Source organism: Monodelphis domestica, chromosome 4 (genome assembly GCF_027887165.1).
Source record: "Monodelphis domestica isolate mMonDom1 chromosome 4, mMonDom1.pri, whole genome shotgun sequence".
In the NCBI taxonomy this organism is placed as follows: domain Eukaryota; kingdom Metazoa; phylum Chordata; class Mammalia; order Didelphimorphia; family Didelphidae; genus Monodelphis; species Monodelphis domestica.
Window position 1 is genome coordinate 382670767 of NC_077230.1, and position 21311 is coordinate 382692077.

At 41.0% G+C, this 21311-nt stretch overlaps 1 protein-coding gene across 4 annotated transcripts in view; it reads right to left on the minus strand.

Annotated features, from left to right (window-relative positions):
- Positions 1-285: 285 nt before the first annotated feature.
- RCAN3 (RCAN family member 3) overlaps positions 286-21311 on the minus strand; it is a 38350-nt gene continuing 17324 nt past the window's right edge. For all 4 annotated transcript variants that reach the window (XM_007491310.3, XM_056795564.1, XM_007491309.3 and 1 more), the window contains exons 3-5: positions 10069-10242; positions 8566-8737; positions 286-5545 (exon numbers count right to left, since the gene is read on the minus strand). In XM_007491310.3, the coding sequence (XP_007491372.1) occupies positions 5361-5545; positions 8566-8737; positions 10069-10242 (531 nt within the window). In that variant the 3' untranslated portion in view covers positions 286-5360. The remainder of the gene's footprint in view (positions 5546-8565; positions 8738-10068; positions 10243-21311) is intronic.

The following is a 21311-nucleotide window of genomic DNA, read 5'->3' on the forward strand; positions in this document are numbered from 1 at the left end:
GCCATTGGAATCAAGTGACTTGTCCAGGCTTACCCAGCTAGGAAGTGTCTGAGGTCACTTTTGAACCCAGGTCCTGCTAACTCTAGGCCACTGTGCCATAGTTGCCTTAGCAGGAATCATTTTAAAGACAGCAGGGAGTTATCCACTTTGAACTCTGGTGGAAACCAGGAGGGAAGGTCCATCCTGAATCTTAACAAAGGACTACATGGGGTCCATTCTGCCTGGTTCAATCTCACCTCCCTGTCACCAACTACATGCTGAAATCACCACACAAAAGACAATTCATTGTTATTTTAAAAAATTAACTTTATTTCTTACAGTTTTGAAAAACAAAAAATTTCTTAGCAGGAATCAGTAAGCTTCCTAAATAAGGACATTCTGCTTTTGCTACATGACAGCACAAAGTACATGAACATTAGTCCTTACAGCACAATATGCTCTATGTCGGCTGATCATACACAAGACCACAATGAAGACCATCTTCTTGAGTACACCAAAATGAGGATGACACAGGCAGACGTTACTGCACTCGCTGTGTTTTGAAGCTCGATGATACACAACATACCTCCCAGGATCCCAGAGGGAGGCCCCCCAACCTAGAGCCTGTGGCAGGGCATAAATGGGAAGTGGGGCCCTGGCTACAGAGCCCTCTCGTCTTAAGGGGAACCCTCTTAGGGCAGGACGAGCAGTGGAAATGGACATGGGTACATCCTGTAAACACTCTTTCTCGTTTGGAAAAACTGCAGGAAGAGCGATAGAGAAATTGTATGGCACGTTAATGAGAAGGTGACTGCCTTTATCTACCCCATCTACTTCCCAAAGCATGACATCAGAGACTTACAGTGGGTAAAACAAGAGGGAAGACCCCGCACCATGCAAACAGGCAGGCCGGTCATCGTCACGAGGATGTACATTCAGGAGATTCCCTGAGGAGTACCAAAACTCCAGTCACAGGATTCTGGGTTGAAGAGGCGGGGGGATTAAGCATTTACATAGCTCCTACTGTGTACTAGCTCTTTACAGATATTATCTCATTTGATTCAAGAAAGAAAGAAGCAGGCCCAGGGAGCAGGGAGTCGGGAACGACGGTTTTCACTGGGCACAAGAGGATTTCACAAGCTTGGGGGACAGTTTCTTCTCCAAACATCGTTGGTGCTATTACCTTTTTGGCCAATGAGTCTAGTGATTACTGTCTGTCAGGTGGTTTTAACATTTACCAGACATAACAAAGGTCTCCTGAGCATCTAAAACGTGTTTTTAATAAGCAAAACAATGGTTCTCCTGACAGAAAGTGCCTGACTCACATGGCCAACATTATGGCACAAAGGAAATTAGGCTATTGAGTCACTATATCCAAACAATGGGCCAAAGGCTGAAAGTCTTATTTTCATTCATTCAGTGAATATTTGATGAATGTTTATTATTAAGCAGTCAGATTTCTCTAGACAAGAAGCAAACAGCTGCCCAAGTCCCCACTCTCTTTCCTTGACCTGGCCAATATAAATTAAGTGCAAAATGTATTCCCAGAGGGTGGGGATACACAAAGCAGGAAAAAAACCCCAGTTCATTGAAGTTTAATTCATGTCATACAACATAAGGTGCACTGCTATAGAGAAAAGAGAAAAGCTAAAGTGAAAAGAGCACCAGGAGATCGATCACAGGGGATGTTAGATTTCCCACCACTTTTGTATGCTGGTGACTCACTTTTTGACTGAAGTCATGATCTATAAAAGGCATATAAGAGGCCAAGGGGACACTGGGCAGACTGTTTTATACAAGCAGAGTTCAAAGACATATTCAATCCCAAAGTGGCTCTTGCATGATTATACCTCATGGTTCCCCTTTAACATGAGGCTTGCCTCCCCACAGCATCCTCCTTTCCCTCTGAAGCATTATGTGAAAATCCCAGTCTATTGCAAGATGTACCCTGGAGAGACTTCCAGATGGTTTCATTCTGTAACACTAGACCTAGATTTTAAGCATAATATTTACCTTAAAAATCTCACTACAATTATATTCTGGAAAGACCAATACATATGGCTGGTGTGGCGGATTACTGAGATGATGATATTTAAGCAGATTCCAGTTAAGCTCCACTGGGTTGAATTAAAACATTATAAAACCTACAAAGCATCAAACCTAGTTTTATGAGTTAAAAATACAATAGCCAATGGATAAGTGAGACTGCACCTACAGACAGTCTTTTCTCTGAGGTTGCAGAAGGAGCTCTTGAATTCCGGGACAAGTGAGTGTACCCATTGCTTTGATCATCATTAAATGGTCTCAAGAGCATCAGGTTTTATTTTTTTCCTTGGGGAGTTTTATGCAGGAGGGAATTCAAGTACTCTTTGGAAGAAAATTAGGTAACTTCATGCCTTGCTCTCTGAAAATCCATACGTGGTGCTAAGTAGCTGTTTGGAGGCTCTGGGCATTCTGCTTCCAGGGCATAACTAGCATGACTCAGCCTTCAGGGTAGTAAAGGCAAGTCCCTGGAGGACAGAGAGACACACAGCCTTTGTGTCCTGTAACACCCTGATATTGTTTCAATGAAAACACTCTTTCAACAACCACAGTTCAGACTGCCAAGGTCATTTACTGAAAGAGGGGAGACATACCCCAAAAGATGGTAAAAAATCTATCCTAACATTACTCTTCTCTCAGAAGTTCCCAGTGGCTCCTGCCTTCCTAGACCATCTGTGCCACAAGATAGTCTTTGGTGCACCATGGAATGAAAAAAAGGGGCAGAAAGGGCAGCTTCCTTCTGGAGCACTCTAGTGTTTATATTCACATCAATCACCTTCCCTCACTCCTCCTTTCCTCCCCCATAACACAAGGCACCTGTCCCTTTCCCAGAAGTTTCTAAATGAGTTGTTTGTTCAAGTAGCAATAATGAACTACAAAGAAAACATGGCCATTAGTTATTCAGACGAGTACAAAGGTCAACTTGGTTTATAATAAAACAATTTCAACAGCAAAAGCATTGTACTTGGTAAAAGAACAAAGTGGTACATAGGAGAGTTCTTCATTTTACAAGACAGTTAAGTGACCAGGATGCATAGTTGTCCTCAAGGCAGAAGCTACACAACTCATTAGGTTCCAAAGTGATTCATTCTGATACGGAAAAACTGAAAGGTGTGGCTAATTGTTACTTAGACACTCACCTGGTGAAACTGCACTAGAATTCTCCATGTGCCACCCTCACAGGAAACAGAGAATGCTGGCACTGGGAGGGACCTTCGAGAGCTCTGGTCTGGCACCCTCATTTTACAGAGGAGGACACTCTGTAACTGAAACAGAGGCCTCAAGAAGGGAAAGGATGTGTTTCAGTGACACAAGGGATCTTTGTGGCAGGGTCAGGATCAGAACTTCTGATTCTTGGCTCATTGCTCTTTCTAATTCTAGACCAAGCTGATGCTCTAGAGCTGTCCTGGTAGTCTGTTTAAAAAGCATTCACTTGTTAAAAAGATTTTTTTAACTCATCCACTATTCTCAAACAAGGGGGGAAAGCAGTCAGCTGGTATTGCATGGCTACTTCAAAGTGCTTTATATCTCACTGATAGGGCCCATTAGACTGGCAGGTGAGGGCAAAGCTGGAAGAAAACAAAAGCAACAAATAGGATAGACTGTGGTCACTGGGAAAGTGATGATAACCCGTAGCTACTTATGGGGAATCTGGATATGATCTCAAGCATTTTCAAAATGCATGTTATTTCTTAGTGGCCTCATTCTCTAACTCTAAACTGGTGCTTGAGGGGTAAGAATGATATGGTACCAGCACAGTCCTGAATTCAGATCTATGAAGTGAATTCATTCAGTGGTTGTCAAATAAATTGCCAAATGCTGATCCAAATTCAAAAAGTTGCTGATTAATTAAAAATGTCTACCCAATTTATATCAAAGTCTAGCAGTGACAGATTCCAGAATATGTACATGTGTGTGCATGCATGCATCTAGGGATAAGTCTAACACAGATTTCAGAACGTGGAAGGACCAGGGACATATGGAAGATGAAAAAACAAAATATTGCAATAAAACAAAAGCCCACAGAAAAAGCCTACTGTCATTAGAATAGGTAATGCTCAGCAAAAGGTATGAGAAATATCTGGAAATCACTGATGTGTACTTTCCAAGGTGCTTTCCCTCTGAGAAGGATCATGTGCACAACTGAGAAGCAATACCACACTTAAGTGAAAACAAGCAGCTAAAAATCAGGGCCATAACTTCATCCCTGAAGCAAATATGATGAGTCAGTTGATTTCTTTTCTCCTCATAACTCTTAGAAACAGAAAACCGAGAGCACGAGGACTTAATTTCCAAGAGAACATACAGACTCATTTTCAAATGCCAAACCACCTTCAGAAAATCGCTCACCTTTTTTTATCTGGACGATGGGGCAGACACAACCAACACACATTAACAAAACCAACAATCTCAAGGACCAGTGGTTAATACAAAGAGGCTAATAGACTAACATCGAGTGGCTGAAAACATGTTTTTACTCTAGACAGGAACACAGTAGCAAATGGCAATTTATGATTAGCCATTTGACACCATGGTCAATCATGCCTACTGGCAAGGTGTCCCGCTTTGAAAGGGGCCACCAGGAAGCTGGCCTTTAAGAGCGCATATACATCAGGAAGGGGTTCTGTGGATCTCTTCCCTTCAGACTTTCTGTTAAGGGTAGAGGACTACAACATGCACATGGAGAGACGCCAAAGTTTTCATCAGTCAAGGTGAATTTGGCATTTCTTTCCAAAAACTTGAAGAAAAAATACTTTGACATGGGCCGATTCATTGTCTATTAATTCTCCTAGACATCAGATTTCTAGCCGTGCAAAAATGTTAGTATATACTGAATAGCATTAACATTTGATCAATATATTAGTTAGACGCTAGTATACCAGTACAAAAATACCCACGCTGACCTGTTAAACTAGAGACTATATTTTTAAATCCATAAAATGGTACTGTACTGGGTGAATATAGATCCAGTTTTTGGTACCCCATGCTACATGATATTAGGGAAGTTAAAATTGCTGGAAAAAATAAAACCAACTTTCTAATGTTCCACTATTAAAATGTCAGAGATGCTACGTTGGGGGTGGTACTATTTGTTAAATTAAAGTGCTGTTTAGAATATCATCTAAAATTTTTAACATGAAAGACAATCATTAGTAAAATCTGCTGTTACCCTGTACTATATTTAATAAGCATGACTTTCAGAAGGAACAGCACAGGATTGCTGAAAACACAGCATCTGTCACCCTTCCACTCTTACTGACCTATACCATCAGCAGCAGGTGCAGACATTTACTCTCCGTCCCCAAAACCATGTGAGGCCTCTCCTGGTGCTGTTGGCCTCACAGCGTACAACCCAAAGTGTGGGGTTCATTTCGTATCATTGAAGGTGCTTCAGGACGCCTAGTTGGAGCGATTTTCTGTTTGGGATTTTTCACTTCTTCTTCCTCTTCAGTTTCACTTTCACAGACATGCACAACCACACTTGGGGTAGACTCAGTCCCTGCATGAAGTTCGTATTTCTCTCCTATGGGAGGAATCAAAGTCAAGGATGAGGCAAAGGGTCTTTGAAGACAAAAAAATTCCACTGTTTCACAAAATATGCTTAACAGAGGAGCAACAATGAAAATAAAGGAATCAAAGTAACCCATTTACTTTGAGCTGCCTGAACTTCCCTTTCCCCTTATGATCAAAATTTACTTATACAAAAGTGCTTAGGAATCTTATAAGATGGTGAATTTTAGAATATTAGAGATCATCTTGCCCAATGCTATAATTCTACATTTAAAAGTAATACCAGGGCAGCTAGATGGCTAAGCAGATTGAGAGCCAGGCCCAGAGATGGGAGATCCTGGGTTCAAATTTGACCTCAGACACTTCCTAGCTGTGTGACCCTGGGCAAGTCACTTAATCCTCATTACCTAGCCTCTACAACTCTTCTGCCTCAGAAAATACACTGTATTGATTCTAAGATGGAAGGTGAGGGCTTAAAAATAAAAATAAAAAAAAAGTATTTGCCTCTCAAAAAAATAAATTAAATTAAATAATGCCTTCTCAAATAGGGCAGTCTAGTCAATAAGGCAGTCAAAGAGGCAGGAAAAAAACAAAACCTTTTGTATTAACTGGTAAAGAATGCTTTTTTCAAAGGCAAACTGTTTATTGTTTGGTGCTAGAAGAAGTAGAAAAGAAATTTTGTTTAATAAAAAACTACAATCTGTGCAAGTTTTCAGATAAGCTGTGTGGGGCTGGTTTGATTACAAGAGAGGCAGAAATGAACTGTGGCATATGCAGAAAGGTTTCGATCATCTTGTAGAGGATGTAGGGCAATGTCTCTTTTATATGTGAACAGTCTGATTGTTTAAAGGATTTTTTTTTGTTCAAAATTGATCAAATGTGAGTATAAAGAAACACAGTTGGGATATAGCTTGTTAAGCTGGACCTCTCTGCACTGATCACATATAATACACCAAAATATTTATAGCTTGCACTTCTGGGGGTAGAGAAGAGCTGGAAACAAAGCAGATGCCCGATACTGAATAAACCGAAGGACATGAATGCAAGGAAATGTCAACACGATGTTGTAATAAACAACAAAGACGATGACTACAGAGAAGAATGGAAGGTCATACATGACACAAACCGATGCAAAGGGGAGTCAGCAGAGGCAAGAACACAATCACACAGTGACTCTGGTGGTGTAAAAGGAGAGAACCACCAAAAACACAATGGCAAACGAATGTGAAAAACTACAAAGGACAAGCTTGGCTCCAAAGAAGAGGCCCTGTAAGAAGGCACTTTCACCCATTCCTCTGAAGGGAAGAGTGGAATACTTGTAAATGCCAGCTTTTTATAGGTACTGGTTGGTTTTACAGAGTTTTCCCCCTCCTCTTAGTCTTCTGTTTTTTTCTTTCTCATAATTGTGGTGTTGTTATAGAGTGGCTCCTCTGGGAGGGTAGATGGAGGAAACTGAGGATAATGTAAATAAAAATTTAATACATGCAGGTGGTATGATTATTTGACAAGAGAATTATAAAAAGTTAAATTTTTTGAAGATTTTAAATGGAAGGGTTCTTAAAGACCATCTAGTTTGAATTATTTTTCTATCAGGAAACAGAGTAAACTTTCAGAAAAAAGCGAATTTTCTAAGGTTTCACTGCTAACTAAGGCCGAGCAGAGGCAGATCCCAGGCATCTTAAACTCCTTGTTCTTGTTGTAGTTTGGTTATTTGATCATGTCTGACTCTTTGCGACCTGCTGGACCACAGCATACTAATATATCCATGTTCACCGTTCCCTTCTCCAGGGGATTAAGGTAAACAGAGGTTAAGTGACCTGTCTAGGGTCACACAGATAGTGAGTGCCAGAGGCCACATCTGAACTTGGATCTTCTTGACTCCAGGCCCGGTGCTTTAATCCATTGAGCCGTCTCACTGCCCCTTACAATTAGTCCTATGCTTTTCCCTTTACATTGTGGGGTGGGAGAGAAAGTAGAGACAGATAAATGTAGGTGGGCTTAATGAAATACTGTGGCCCTGAGAATTTGGGAAGCTCTGAGAAAGGCTGCTTGATGGTCAGCTCAAGGCTCTAAAGACTTATAAGTAAGGCCAGTGCTGTGAGCTGGTAGGTCCGGCCAGTCACCAGGAAGGAAGCTCCCTGAAACTCTAGCTTGATTCTGTATGGAAGGGGTGGGACAAGGATTAAGTAGTGCTGAGACTGGAGGTCTGAAATGAGAACTCCTAAATGTTAACAACAGCTTAGTCTGGCCTACTGTCTGATTTGCCCACCGCTCCTGCCTTTTAGTCTCCCCGCACACAGTGTCAGAGGCTCCCCTTTCACAGGGTCTGTGAGCTTAACTCACTGGTGAGCAGCTGGGAAGAAAAGAGGTCGCTCTACGCGCTGGAAGGAGCATGGACTAGGAATGCCAGGGGCTGGGCTTACAGAACATTTCCCGTTCTGAGATCTCTTTTCTTTATCTTGCCAAATGACAGAGGTGAACTAGGAGTCCTTGTCTACCGCTAAGACTGATGACCAAAATCTAGGGCACAGTTAGATCCCTCATTTCCTAAAGCATGGGTACTCCTGGGCCCCTCCTTGAGCAGTCAGTCCATGGTGAAACTCATGGACTCCTTCTCTGAATAAGGTTTTTAATGCATAAAATAAGATACTCAGGAGAACAAATGAGACTGGTTCTATTGAAATATAATCCTTAAAATGTTTTAAAACAAGTCCACGGATTCCCAGGTGAGGGGCCCTTGCACCAGACAGGCCAGGGCTTTTCAAGGCACAGACCCTCCCATCTTTTGAGCCTACAATTATGGAAGATTAGGCTCCCTCCCCACCACCAACAACCATGAGTCATCCTCTATAGGATTTCTTCTGTTCTTGTGAAGGGAGGACCGAGGAGGTAGGTGGGAGAGATGAGAAAGAAGTACAGAAAGGAGAGGAGATGACCAAAATGGCCTCTGTGGCTACCTCATGCTACAGGCAGCCCAGGTGCCCAGCACAGCTGCAGACAATCCCCCCAAACTCAGACAAACCCAGTCCTTACCAGGACCCAGCTTGGACACGGCACAGAGTAAGTCATAGTTTATGACGGGCATCGCATCTTCACCCTGCTTCCAGCCCACAGGAGGAGAGGCTGGTGGGGAGATCAGGAACTGTTTGACAGGCTGCGGGGGGAGCAGGTAGGCTTTGTCTCCTGGTTCGTTGGACATCTGCACCTGAATAAGAAGAGTGGAAATAGGAGAGAGAACAAACAATGAGCTGGGACACTGGGATGCCCATGCTCACTCTCTATCAAGAGTACCCTCTCCCCTTTACTTCACCCAATCAGGATTTAAATGGCTCAAATAAAGAAAATGGAAAGCTCTCTGCCACCATACGAAAGCAAGAACATGAGCATGCGGTGCTGCGGCAGTGCAGTTTTCACTTTTACCCTGGAGGAGTTTGGACAAAAAAGCATAAACATCCATCTATTCCATTAAGTTCTCCACTGGGGAGGATAGGAATCAGTTAAAGAGAATTTAGGTATAACACATGACATTCCAATCCCACAGAAAAAAATACTTAGCATGTGAAAATAAAGACATTTAAATCTACTCAATTCATCAAAAAGAAAAGGAAAAGGGAAGTTTATCCTGACTCCTCTAAAGAGTTCACTTGCAATGAATTCCTCCTAAGTGACTCTAGCTAAGAGGAAAAGGACACAGGGGAAAGATGAGGATAACAGATCCAGCCAAATCTGAATGAGCTTCAGGAGGGTTATCCTGAGCAATACTGAAATTCTAAACTGTTTTCTTCCTTCTATTATTCAATACCACTGAGGTACAAAACAGGCCTGAGGGAGCATCTCCACAAAGCCCCTCACATTACAGATGAGGCAACCGAGGCCTGGGGAATGCACGTGACTTGTCCAAGGTCACTAGTAAAGGTAGAGATGAGGTATGAGCTTCTGTCTTTTGACACTTTGATATATACTAGTGGATATGGAAGAGACCTCAGATTGGCTTGTAAAGAAGATGAGGCCCAGAGGGCTGGCCTAGAGGTCATTTAGCTAGATAGCAGCAGAGGGAAAAACTATCCCAGGCCTCCTCTCCCAGTCTAATGTTCTTCATCAGGCCACAGATCTGGAGCTGGGAGGGATTTCAAAAAGCACTGAGTCTGCCCCTCCCCTCATTTTACAGCTGGGACTTATATAATGTCACATTAGGTGACTTTAGGCAGCTACTGGTACAGTGAATAGAGCATTGCCCTAGAGTCAGGAAGACCTGGGTTCAAATCCAGTCTCAGTCTCATTATCTGTGTGACCCTGGCCAAGTAACTTAATCTTTTGTTTGCCTCCATTTCCTCATCTATAAAATGGGTATAAGAAGAGTACCTATTTTACAGGGCTGTTGTGAGGCTCAAATGAAATAATAATGGCAAAGCACTGAGCACAGTGCCTCCTGGTTAGGGCTATACTGAAGCTTGTTCCCTCCCCCTAGAAGATACCTTTTACAAACCAGAGAAAAGGAAAAGTTTACAAGACGATGCAATCTGCATCCTGAAGTACCTGTGCAAAATAGAGCTTCAGCTTCTTGCCATCAAAGTCTGTTTCATGTAGCTCTATCCGGGCTCTTGCTGCAGCTTCAGGTTTGCTGAAGTTTATTCTGACTCTTCTAAAGCTTTTAAATAACTGAAACGTAACTTGGTCATCATAGAGTGTAAAAAGTGCTTCAAATCGCTCCTAAAATAAAAGAAAGATGATATTTGATAGGAGGAATCTTAATTGATTGAAAATACAAAGTAATGACACACACAGACACACACAAAGTGTGAGCATTTTTATACTAAAACAAGATAATGAAACTCTTTACAATGATATCACTAGCTCTCTCACAGATGACCCCCTTTTTCTCCACACCCAGGGGATTCCCTAGGCTGCTAATTTGTTGAGTTTTTTCAACAGGTCCTTAATCTCTCCAGCACCCTGTGATACCCAGAACTGTGTTGAATACTAGCAGGAGGCCTGAAGCCAACTGTCCAAATTCTTTACCAGTGCCCTTCATTGTTTTCTGTCAGAAATTAATTTCTGTTCAAGTAACACATAAAAATGGAGCTTTATTGTATGTACTTGGCACCTTTAAAGACATATTCTGAGCAAATATTCAACCTTGAGGAATTCTCTTTCCCCTCAATTTGTATTTTCCTATTTGTGACATTTTCCCCAGACTCCACAAAAGAGTTCAAATATCTATTCTTTGCTCACACAAATACAATCAGGAAAAAAAAATAATTTTGAAAAGAAAATGTGTGACCCTCAAAATGAAATCAGACTTCCATTCCTACAAACACTCTAAAAGACAGTCAGCTTCGTGTGGCTCACCTGTGAGACATGAGAATCACATGTACACAGGGAACTGAATGAGGCCAATTTCATGGCTTGGAAATTGGTGTATGAAAAGGGAATGGAGTGAAAGGAAGTACTACTATGTTATGAATTAACAATCATCATTTGAGTACCATTTCTTTCCTCTTCATCATTCATATCATCCCCTTAAAAGAGCAAAATGTATCTTTCTTGTTTAGAAAATGCTAAGACTGGCTTCATAAAAGACCAAACCGATACTTAATTGAGGTTTTATTTTAGAAGCATTTTAAGGGCTCTGAGTAAGAATCCAAATGCCTGAGAGGCAGGAAGTTTCCATGTTGGAGGGACTGGAAAAGGAGCCAGGCAAGAACTTCTCAGGATGTGCAAACAACCACAAGACTTTGGTTTTTATAATAACAACTTGTGTTTCTATAGCAAGCACTCTAAGGTTTGCAAAACTACACAACAATGTGTGTTCCTCACAACCATCTTAGGAGACTGGTGCTATTACTGTGCCCGTTTTACAGCTAAGGAAACTGAGGTAGACAGAGGTTGAGTGACTTGCTCAGGGTCTCTCAGCTAGAAAGTATTCAAGGCTGGATTTGAACTCAGGGATTCCTGATTCCAGGTCCAGCGCTCTATCCACTATGCCAGCTGTACAGTACAGAGAGTACAGAGTCATCCTTGAGTTCTGCTTCTGAAGCATATGGACACTAAGTGCCTCAGAGATGCTGTTGCCCTGCACTGGTGGAGAGTTCTCTATGAAATCACAAGTTAGTCCTGCTTTCCCCGGATTAATGATTTTTCTATAATGATTAAGTAGAACGACATATTAACTGATCCTGAGTGACCCATGTCTTGTTATTTACATTCTCCCTTAGCATCTCCCATTAAAATAATTTTTGGTCTTTATGCCAGAGATGCGCTATAACAAGGGGTTGACATGCAGGTGCTGGCAGTCATATGATTCTCTCCTGTAATCCTGTGGGAATCACCATACAGAATTCATATCCCATCCAGGCTCATTCCAAAGAAGCTCATGAGCCAGGTTGGCTTGCTCTTTCTCCTACAAACAGGAAACTACAAGCAACTAGCTAAAACTGTTGGCATCCCATGGAAGGCCTCATTTGCCTCATTCACCCTCATTCTCTCTCTTATCAAACTTTGATAAGTTATATGTATTTTATATAACTTTGATAAGTTATCCTTCAGGAGCCTCTCTGTAAACTGCATATAATATAGCCAATCCATATATAAGGATATTTAGGTAGATCAAAGTTTTATTTTGTCATCTAATTTCTTATCAGGAATTTATGCCAGGAATTTCTTAATTTAATATACATGCCATAAAATACTGCTAAGGAACATACATATTAGGCAACTGAAAATTACTGCTGAAATAAAACAAATGACTTTTGGGAAGAACAAAAACTTTTTTTTTTTTAAACCCTTACCTTCCGGCTCCAAGGCAGAAGAGTGGTAAGGGCTAGGCAATGGGGGTCAAGTGACTTGCCCAGGGTCACACAGCTGGGAAGTGTCTGAGGCCAGATTTGAACCTAGGACCTCCCGTCTCTAGGGCTAGCTTTCAATCCACTGAGCTACCCAGCTGCCCCCAGAACAAAAACTTTTAACAAATAACTTGCTTTGTAAAAATTTATAACAATTTTGCCTCATTCACCCTCATTCTCTCTCTTATCAAACTTTGATAAGTTATATGTATTTTATATAACTTTGATAAGTTATCCTTTCCAAGTTCACTGATGTTTATACACTAGTATTTAAATAATTTTTATTTTGGGGTATGTACAATTAAGAGTCATTATTTTTCTGCTAAAATAACATTCTACTTAATTGGGAAAATTTGACTGCTGCCCATCTAAACTAGAACTAAATGGGTGAGGGGTGTGTGTGGTTCTTTGGAGGTACCTGGAACAGCTGTCATAAAGTCAAATGCATTATTCCAAGAAAAGCCCACACCCTGACCCCTTTTCTGCTTTTACTTAACCAACAAACCTCAGCAGCTTTCCAAGAATCAACAGGGTAGAAGGAAGATAAAGGCCTTGAGAGCACAATGATGCTGGTGGGCAAGAGTTTCCTAACAGTAATAAAGGAGACAGAAAAGAAACATGCAGAGACAGAGCTGATCTGTGTCTGCCTGGGTCATATGGTAGTAAATAATGTCCACAAGGATCATAACACTGAGCCATCAAGGAAAGGCCAAACTGTGCTCAATGACATTTGTCTAAGAAAGAAGAGGAGTACTAAACATCTTAGAGAAATCTTTCCATCCCAAATGGTTCAAAGAAACACATTTTGGCATTTGAAAAGATAAGCTTCAGTTCTCAGAAAAATTCATTTCCCAAAGGTCCTACACAAACCAGGTGCCATGTACTGCTGGCTTAAAGAGCAATCCAGACTCGTGTTGCTTCACCACCTGTTGTCTTTATTTTCACAAGAGTCTGTGCCCTTTGCAGGATAGATGGCTTAACAAAGGTTCCAGTAATGACTAGGAATGTAACAAGTGGTATTTAAGAAACAGTTCAATACTCATAGGAATGATGTCAACATTTAAGGTCAGAGATAAATCAAAGTGATTAAAAGTAAAGACATCAAACTCTTTTTTGAAATTTTAGAGAATCACTTCAACTGGGCAGATATTGCCTGAGATTTTGCTAATTCGCAAATAAAAATTCTACATAACTCAAGAAAACTGACCAATTTCACAATACATTTGCTATACAAAATAAAACAAAACATGAGATTTTATTGCCTATGACACTACAGTAATTATTATAAAATACAAAATGCAGCAAAAAATATGTAACTAGCATATACTACCTTAAAAAAAAGGTGGTAAGTTACAGATGGACTACAGATATACAAAATCATGGCAGGATATCACATGATATTCATACTTGGCTTCTTCAGTTATCTGCCAATAATCTCAGATGCAGGATATAGAAACGTAGGATTAATTAGGGAAAGCACAGTGTATATGTATGCCAAAGGGCAACTGTGATCTCAATGCATGTATATTAAATTAAACAACTCCTGGCATAAAATGTAAGGCAGTAAGAAAAAATAGCCTTTTGGGTGAATATTCTCAACGATTTCTTTCCCTCATCTCTCCTGCCAGTGGTTTGTTGCTACATGTCCAGGAAAGGTCATAAGATCAGAAATCTAGAGCTGAAAGACATCTGCTGTTTAGCAAACTCCCCAAATATCAATAACAACAACTGATGTCTATACAGTGATTCTAAGTTTATCTGACACTTTGCAAACATTCTTTCATTTGACCCTTATAGGTAGGTGCAACAAATGATATAATGGAGGCACATCACATGAGCATTCTAAAAAGAAGAATTTACCTATATAGAGGAAGGAAGGAATGGAGGGCGGGAGGAAGAAAAGAAGGCAGGGAAGGAGGATAGAGGGGAGAGAATGAAAGAAAAGAAAAGAATGGAGAGAAGGAAGGAAGGAGAGGGGAAGAGACACAAAGATGGGGACCAAGAAATAGAACAAATTATAAAGGCTTAGTGAATATACCCCTAAGAGATGAAAGACAGCAAAGTACCACATTTCCTGCAACACTTTTTGTGGTGGCAAAGAATCTGAAACAAGATGTGTAAATTTTAAAACTACTCCACCCTACTCAGACCTTACTTTAGAAGACTTAGCTATTTCCTGATTTGTAACAATGGAGATACTTGGTCTAACAGAATCAGGTCTTGGGAACTCTACATTGCTCCACCCCACTTAGTTTAACAAGGTCAGGAATGTCTGCACCCATACTCAAGGATTAAGTAACAAAAAAGATGGCCTTCAACAGACATGTGCAGAAACAGCTGAAAGACCCCTGGGCTGTCCTAAATCAAGCTAAGCTATCATTGGTACAGATGAGACGCAGGAAAGCGACGTAAAACATCTATATAGGGCACATCACTTTCTCTCTTCACCCTCTTTCCCCAGAGAGGTGGCTCTGGCTGGCAGCATGCTAAGTGTTCTGACATCTTGGTGTGGTGGAAGCTATTTGTCTGGGTTTTGGCGGTGAGTTTGCCCTTGAGCTGATTCAGGTTCAGGTATCTTGGCTGAGCCCTCTTGGAGTTCAGGCTGATTCCTTCCTCCTTTACTCTCCAAACCTTATCTTCCTAGAGCCTCTGGTCTTCCTCCTGGCACAAACCAGGTGGGAGAAATCCTACACCCTTTCCTTCTTCCTTCTTCTTAATTTCTTTCCACTATATTAATTAAATCATCATAAATTGACTTGGGTATTTTTTTTATATATTTGGGATATCCATGGCAACCAAATAATTAATATATTTTAGGTCACAATGCTAAAATTATCCTTCACAGGTGGATCACTATAACTTGGGGAATGGCTAAACAGTTGGCAGGAAATAAATGTAACAAGATTACTTGCTCTATAAGAAATGACACATGAAAAATTCAGAGATGTAGATGGGAAAGTACAGCAGCAAGCAGCACTAGATTTGGAATCCGGGGGATTGGATTCAAATAAGAGTTGAGTCATTTTCTCATGCGAGTCACTGATGTTCTTCTTCTCTTCTGACCTATTTCTTCAAATAAAAGGAGAACCTTGATGGCCACTTATTCCCTACCACGTCTAAATCTATGATTGCAAGATTTATAGAAAGTGATACACAATGAAGAAAACAGAACCAAGAAAACAATATATGTCAGAGCTACAACAATGTAAATGAAAAGAACGACAACAACAAACAGTCAAACAGCCTCAGGGAAGAGTTGAGCAATGGGGCTCCCTCCCTCCCTTCTCTGCCTGGTAGGGAGGCTAATGTGATGGCTGCAATTGCTAGCTTGTTTTCTCTTTCTTTTTTATTCTTTGTCATAAGGGACAGCTCACTGGGTAGAAAGCAGAGGAATATATTCCAAAATGAGGATATAAAAAGAAAAGACTGATTAAGAAAATAGTCTGCCTGGGTCTTCAAGGTATTCTGCTTGATGAGTATGTGTGTCTTAAGAGTGAGCCAGAGATAGGAAAAATGAATCTGGTATTACCCAAGTTGGCCTCATTTATTCCCATGTCCTTTATAGTGCGAACATATCATGGATTGGAGGAAAGGACTCTCATAAGGAGGCTGAGAAAAAGACCACTCCTGTCAGCGGTCTGGACCTGGGGCACAATTGTTCCGTGGCACTACCCTGTGGTGGCCAGGAAGAGTGGCATCCCTCTTGGGACCCTGCTCCTGGGAAAGGTGAGGAATGACACCAGCAGGACACCTGGCCTGGCTCCCAACAGCTTCCTGGTCACAACTAAGGCTCAGGCTCCAGTAAGGACTGCCAAACTTCTTTACAGCTGATCAGTCACAGCAACTAAAGCCCCTTAATGGGTGATACCTGCCTGGGCAGCTTGGACGGAGCCTGGCAGTACCTCTGTGGAATGGCTGCAGGAAGGCAACAGGCCTGAGCCAGCAAGTGTCCCTCCTCTTCTGTCACTACTGCTGGCCAGGAAATAGGCCCTGCCCTAGTGGGGGTGCAAGAAAGAGAACTCTGCCTTCTTGTCCAACAAGGGGCTGAGCAATGGACATTTCCTGGTGAGCAAAGGACAAACAAGCTTCCAGCCTGCCGTCTGCCGGTCAGCACATCAGCTCTGCCCACTGCCTGCTGAGCCCTGCTATATGCATTGCTTCCTCTTAACAGAACATGACCTCACTGAGAGCAGGGACTGTCTCTCTTTTTAGTTAATCTCAGAACTCAAAACAATTCTTGGCACATAGTAAGTGTTTCATATATTTTTAAAATTAATTCATTCTTGAGCATATTTTGCTTTATTTCAAATTTGTTACAATTAACAGTACTCACACAGTACAAATATTATAATTTTCTATTAAAGAGATTAATCTGAATTACTTTGTTCTTTTACCATACCAGATGAGTTCTCTGCATAGACAAAGTCAGTTAACAATTACTTATTAAGTACTACCATGTGCCAGGCAGTTGCTAAGCCCTGGGGATATGAAGAGAGGCAAACAACACTGTTGAGGCCCTCAAGGAGTTCTCAGTTTAATGGGGGAGACCATATGCAAACAGCTATGTATGAATAAAACACACAGGATTCACTGGAGATAATCTCACAGGAAAGGCACTACCAGTAAGGGGGTTAGGAAAGGCTTTTTTTTCTGCAGAAGGTAGAGGTTTAGCTGGAACTTAAAGGAAGCCAAGGAAGCCTGGAGGTGGAGGAAAGTAGGAAGAGAACTCCAGGTATGTGGTCTGACTGTGCTGATCATTAGAATGAAAAATAAAACAAATTAATGTCTACACAAACCAGTTTTCTATACCCGAATTCTCCTTAAATTGAATCTTTAAAACAAATCTGCCGGCATTCCCAAATGCAGGGATATGTTCTGTTTAGATGCTGTTAAGAAACTCTTCTTGGGCATTAGAGGACACACTGAGAATAGCTAAGGCAGGGGAAGCCTGAACACTTCTAAAACAACCTTTGACTAAACAGAAATCACGCTTCTTAAAAGCTGAAGTGAAAGCTAAACATACAGACACTTGGTCTGAGAATTTAAATGCTGGCATTTTATTTTAAAATCCAAAACAGATTCTTAGAACTTAGAATTTAGTGGAGAATTCTGACATCTGTTTTGTATGTAAAGAGCTGTGCAAACCCAAGTATACCATACAAATGTTAGATATCATCCTTAGCTACAAAGTAAGTAAGAACAAGAAGGTACAGTGAAGTACTAGAAGGTTTCCTCAAAGTTCACATCCTTGGCACTCTCGTTCACCCTTCACACACCTGCACTCTAGGACTTTTGGTATGGGCACACACACATACATGCAAAAGCTCTAAAAGGTTGGTGAGCAGGAAACAAGCTTTTAAAATGTCTCAGTAACAAGTGATAAAGAGATAAACAGTGAGCATTCCTCATAGAGTTCTAACTTATCTTTTCTCTGAAAGGATTTTTAGGGGGTAGCTAAGAGCATGAGGCCTGGGGTTGGGAGGTCCCAGGTTCCAATCTGGCTGCAGACCCTTCCCAACTGTGTGACCCCGAGTAAGTCATTTAACCCTAATCACCTAGCCCTTACCACTCTTCTGCTTTAGAACTAATACATAGTATTGATACTAAGATGGAGAAGTTAAAAAAAAAGAAGAGAAAGTGCCTTTGCGGGGCAGGCTAAGGTACCACAGTGGATAGAGGGCCACACTTAGGGTCAGGAGAATCTGGATTCAAATCTAGACTTGGCTACTTCCTACTTATGTGACCCTGGGCAAATCACTTAACCCTATTTACTTAGCCCTTAGAGTTGTTACTAAAACAGAAAGGGTTTAAAAAAAGAAAGCAGTTTTAGATGTATTCTCATTTAAAAATAACTTCTGAATTATCTAATGACAAAATATAAACTGACAGAAGCAATGACACATTAACCCCATACTTTATGAGGGGTGGTTAAACAATTACTATAGATAAAATCAAGAGTTGTGAAAAACCAAAATAATTTTAACTGCTATGCTTTCAGTGATGCTTATGGGATATTTCCTTTTCCCAGTGGAATATTTATAGGAAATCACATATGTTATATAACCTGAGAATCTATCCTGTTACCAAAAGAAGAGTTTTCCAGATAAGGCAGATCAAGGGCTGAAAATAACTGAAATCATCTGTACTATGAGGTCAACTAAAATCACAAGTAATACATACAACAAGAGGAGAGAATACCAATTTCTCACTTTATGGGGAACTCAGGCCAGGGAAAGGAGGCTTCAGAATTTCAAGTCAGAAGAAGCACAAGTTGGATGGGTCCCAGTGGCCACCTAATGGTGACATTTTTTTATCCTGTTTATCCTTTTCCTTCTGTCCCCTCTTCCAAAAGAAGTAGGGGATCCATTTATCTGGGTAAGCACAATGCCAGAGAAGGGAACAGATTGCGCCTTGTCCCTTTGCTCTGGACAGTTAAAAAGATGAATGTACCACTTCTGTATCCTCTAAGGATGAGCAGGTTAGCAAATTTCACAGCTGCCTCTGATGTCAAGGGTCCCCAGTGCTGAGAGGGATGCTGTCTGTGCTTGAAATGGACAAAACCATCTGTTCTGTTTACAGGGTTGTCCATTTCTGAGACAAAAAATTTTACTTGTTTGGTGTCAAGGCAAGATATTATTATAGGTAAAAAAGGTAGATGTCAGAATATAAAATATCCTAAATGAAGAAAAGCACTATTCTGATAACTTAATAATGCAACCTGGACACTTACAGTTTATAAATATTGAAATACCAAAGGGAGGGAGCAGTGTACATGGGGAAAAACCTAAAATCTATGAACTTTTATCTTTCACAATGCTTTCCGTTAGTGGAAGGAAAATGCTGACTGATACCTGCCCACCACTCCCTGCATCAGGGAAACAGATAGACAACCCAACCATCAAGAGGAAAATGTAGACTGTAACTTGTCTTCTCCAGCTATTTACTATATATTTTTATGTTCTTAGCATGTTACTCAACATGCTTTGGAATGTAAATTCTTGGAAGGCTGGGCCTCATATAAATTATAATCCAAAATGTCTAACAGAATGTCATGGGATACTGTAACACTAAATAAGGTGGTGCAACTATGCTGGTTTATTTTTCATGGTAAGACACTGTCAAGTTAAAAGTATGAGGGGCTGTGAAAACAGCTGAGCTTTAATACATTAAGGGTACTCTGCCTCTCCATGTGAGTGTAACTAGAGAAAACAGACTTAAAGTGTAAGAAGAGATATTTTTAAAAGCAGTCTGGAATAGTGGAAAGAACTGGTAGAGTAGACACATCTGGGTTTCCATCCCAGTTCTACTATGAAGGAGATCTGGACAGATTGTAAAGTGATCTTAGGCTGCATTAAAGGGAGGCTTAGTATTCAATCAGAACAGCAGGGAATTAAGTGCTTATTGTGTACAAGGCCCTGGATTAGATGCTGGGGGTAGAGACCAAAATGAAATGGTCCATGCCCTCAAGGAGCCTTCATTCTATTGGGGCAGCTCTAAACATATGAAGGACATACAAAAACAGAGACCGAGACAGGGGATGTGAGGAAGAATAAGAAATCCTAGGCCAGTTGTTCCCAATAAGTATTTTTTAAATAAGACTAACATTTTAATTTTGAATACAGTAAATATCACTAACATATAAACAAAAGCTGGGGGGAGGTTCTTAATAATTTTTAAGAATATAAAATGATCTCAAGACCAGAAAGTTTGAGAAATACTGGACTAGGCTATAGAATTTGTGACTCTGGGCTAGGCCTGACTCAGGCTAGTCTCTTCATTGTTTAAGTTTGATACTGGAACAAAATGAGACACTTACAGATCATTCTAAATATAAAACCAAATGAGACTTGCTTAGCTATAGCTTTAGAAGAATATTCAATAAAGAGTGGCATTTCTAACCTCTTGAGCAGACTCAGCCCAGTAAAGCCTCCTTAGAGATCTACTAGCCAAGCTCCTGGGGCCCTCTCCCTTCCCCTATGGCTGTTTTATACTCAGGAGATGAGGAAGTGAAGTGAGCCTTCAGAGTCCTTCCCCCCTTCCCCCCATGCCAACCAAGTCTTGAGGAATGTCTCAAATTTTTCAGTGAAAAAACCAATCTAACCTCCATGGGTAGAGGGATTAAGGTATTATTCCTACTGGGAGGTGAAAAGCAAGCAACAAGGATTGAAGCCAGGTTCTGAGGGGCTTCAAATGCCAGATAAGAGTTTGCACTTGATTCTCAGGGCAATAAGGAACCACTGGCATTTATTGATCAGGATAGTGAGACAAAATCACCTTGGTAGCTGTGGGCAGCTGGAGTGGAGAAGGAAAGAAGGGACATCGATTAGAAGCTAAAGAACTATAAAATGAGTTTTGATTTAGATATTCTGAATTTGCGATTCCTCTAAGATGTCTTACTCTAAATGGCCAAGAGATGGCTGGTAATGATGGCTGGAAGCTCAGGAGAGCTGAGGGCTAGGCATATAAACTTGGAAGTCATTTGTACTGAAATGATGATTGAACCCACTGGAGTTGACAAGATTACTCAGAGAGTATAGACAGAGAAAAGGGCTTGGGGGTATACTCACAATGGAGGTGGGTGAGTTGGGGAAAGAGCCTGAAGTCTAGTCAGAAAGGCAGGAGAACCAAGAAGGAGAATTGTGAAAATTCAGGAAGGAGAATGACTGACAGCTTCAGATGCTGCAAGGAGTCAAGAAGGGTTTGATTATTAAGAGCTTTTTGTTAACTTTGAAGAGCAGTAACCACAGAGTAATGAGCTCAGAGATCAGAAAGCAAAGGGTGGAGATTTGAGATAGAGACAAGAGGGTATATAGCTTTTTCTAGGAATTTTCACTGTGAAAGGGAGAGAAATAGGATGAGAGCTTGAGAGAATGGTAGTATCAGCTGAGGGTTTTTAAGAAGGGGGAAGAGCCAGACAGGTGTGTCTTGCTTCTGAAG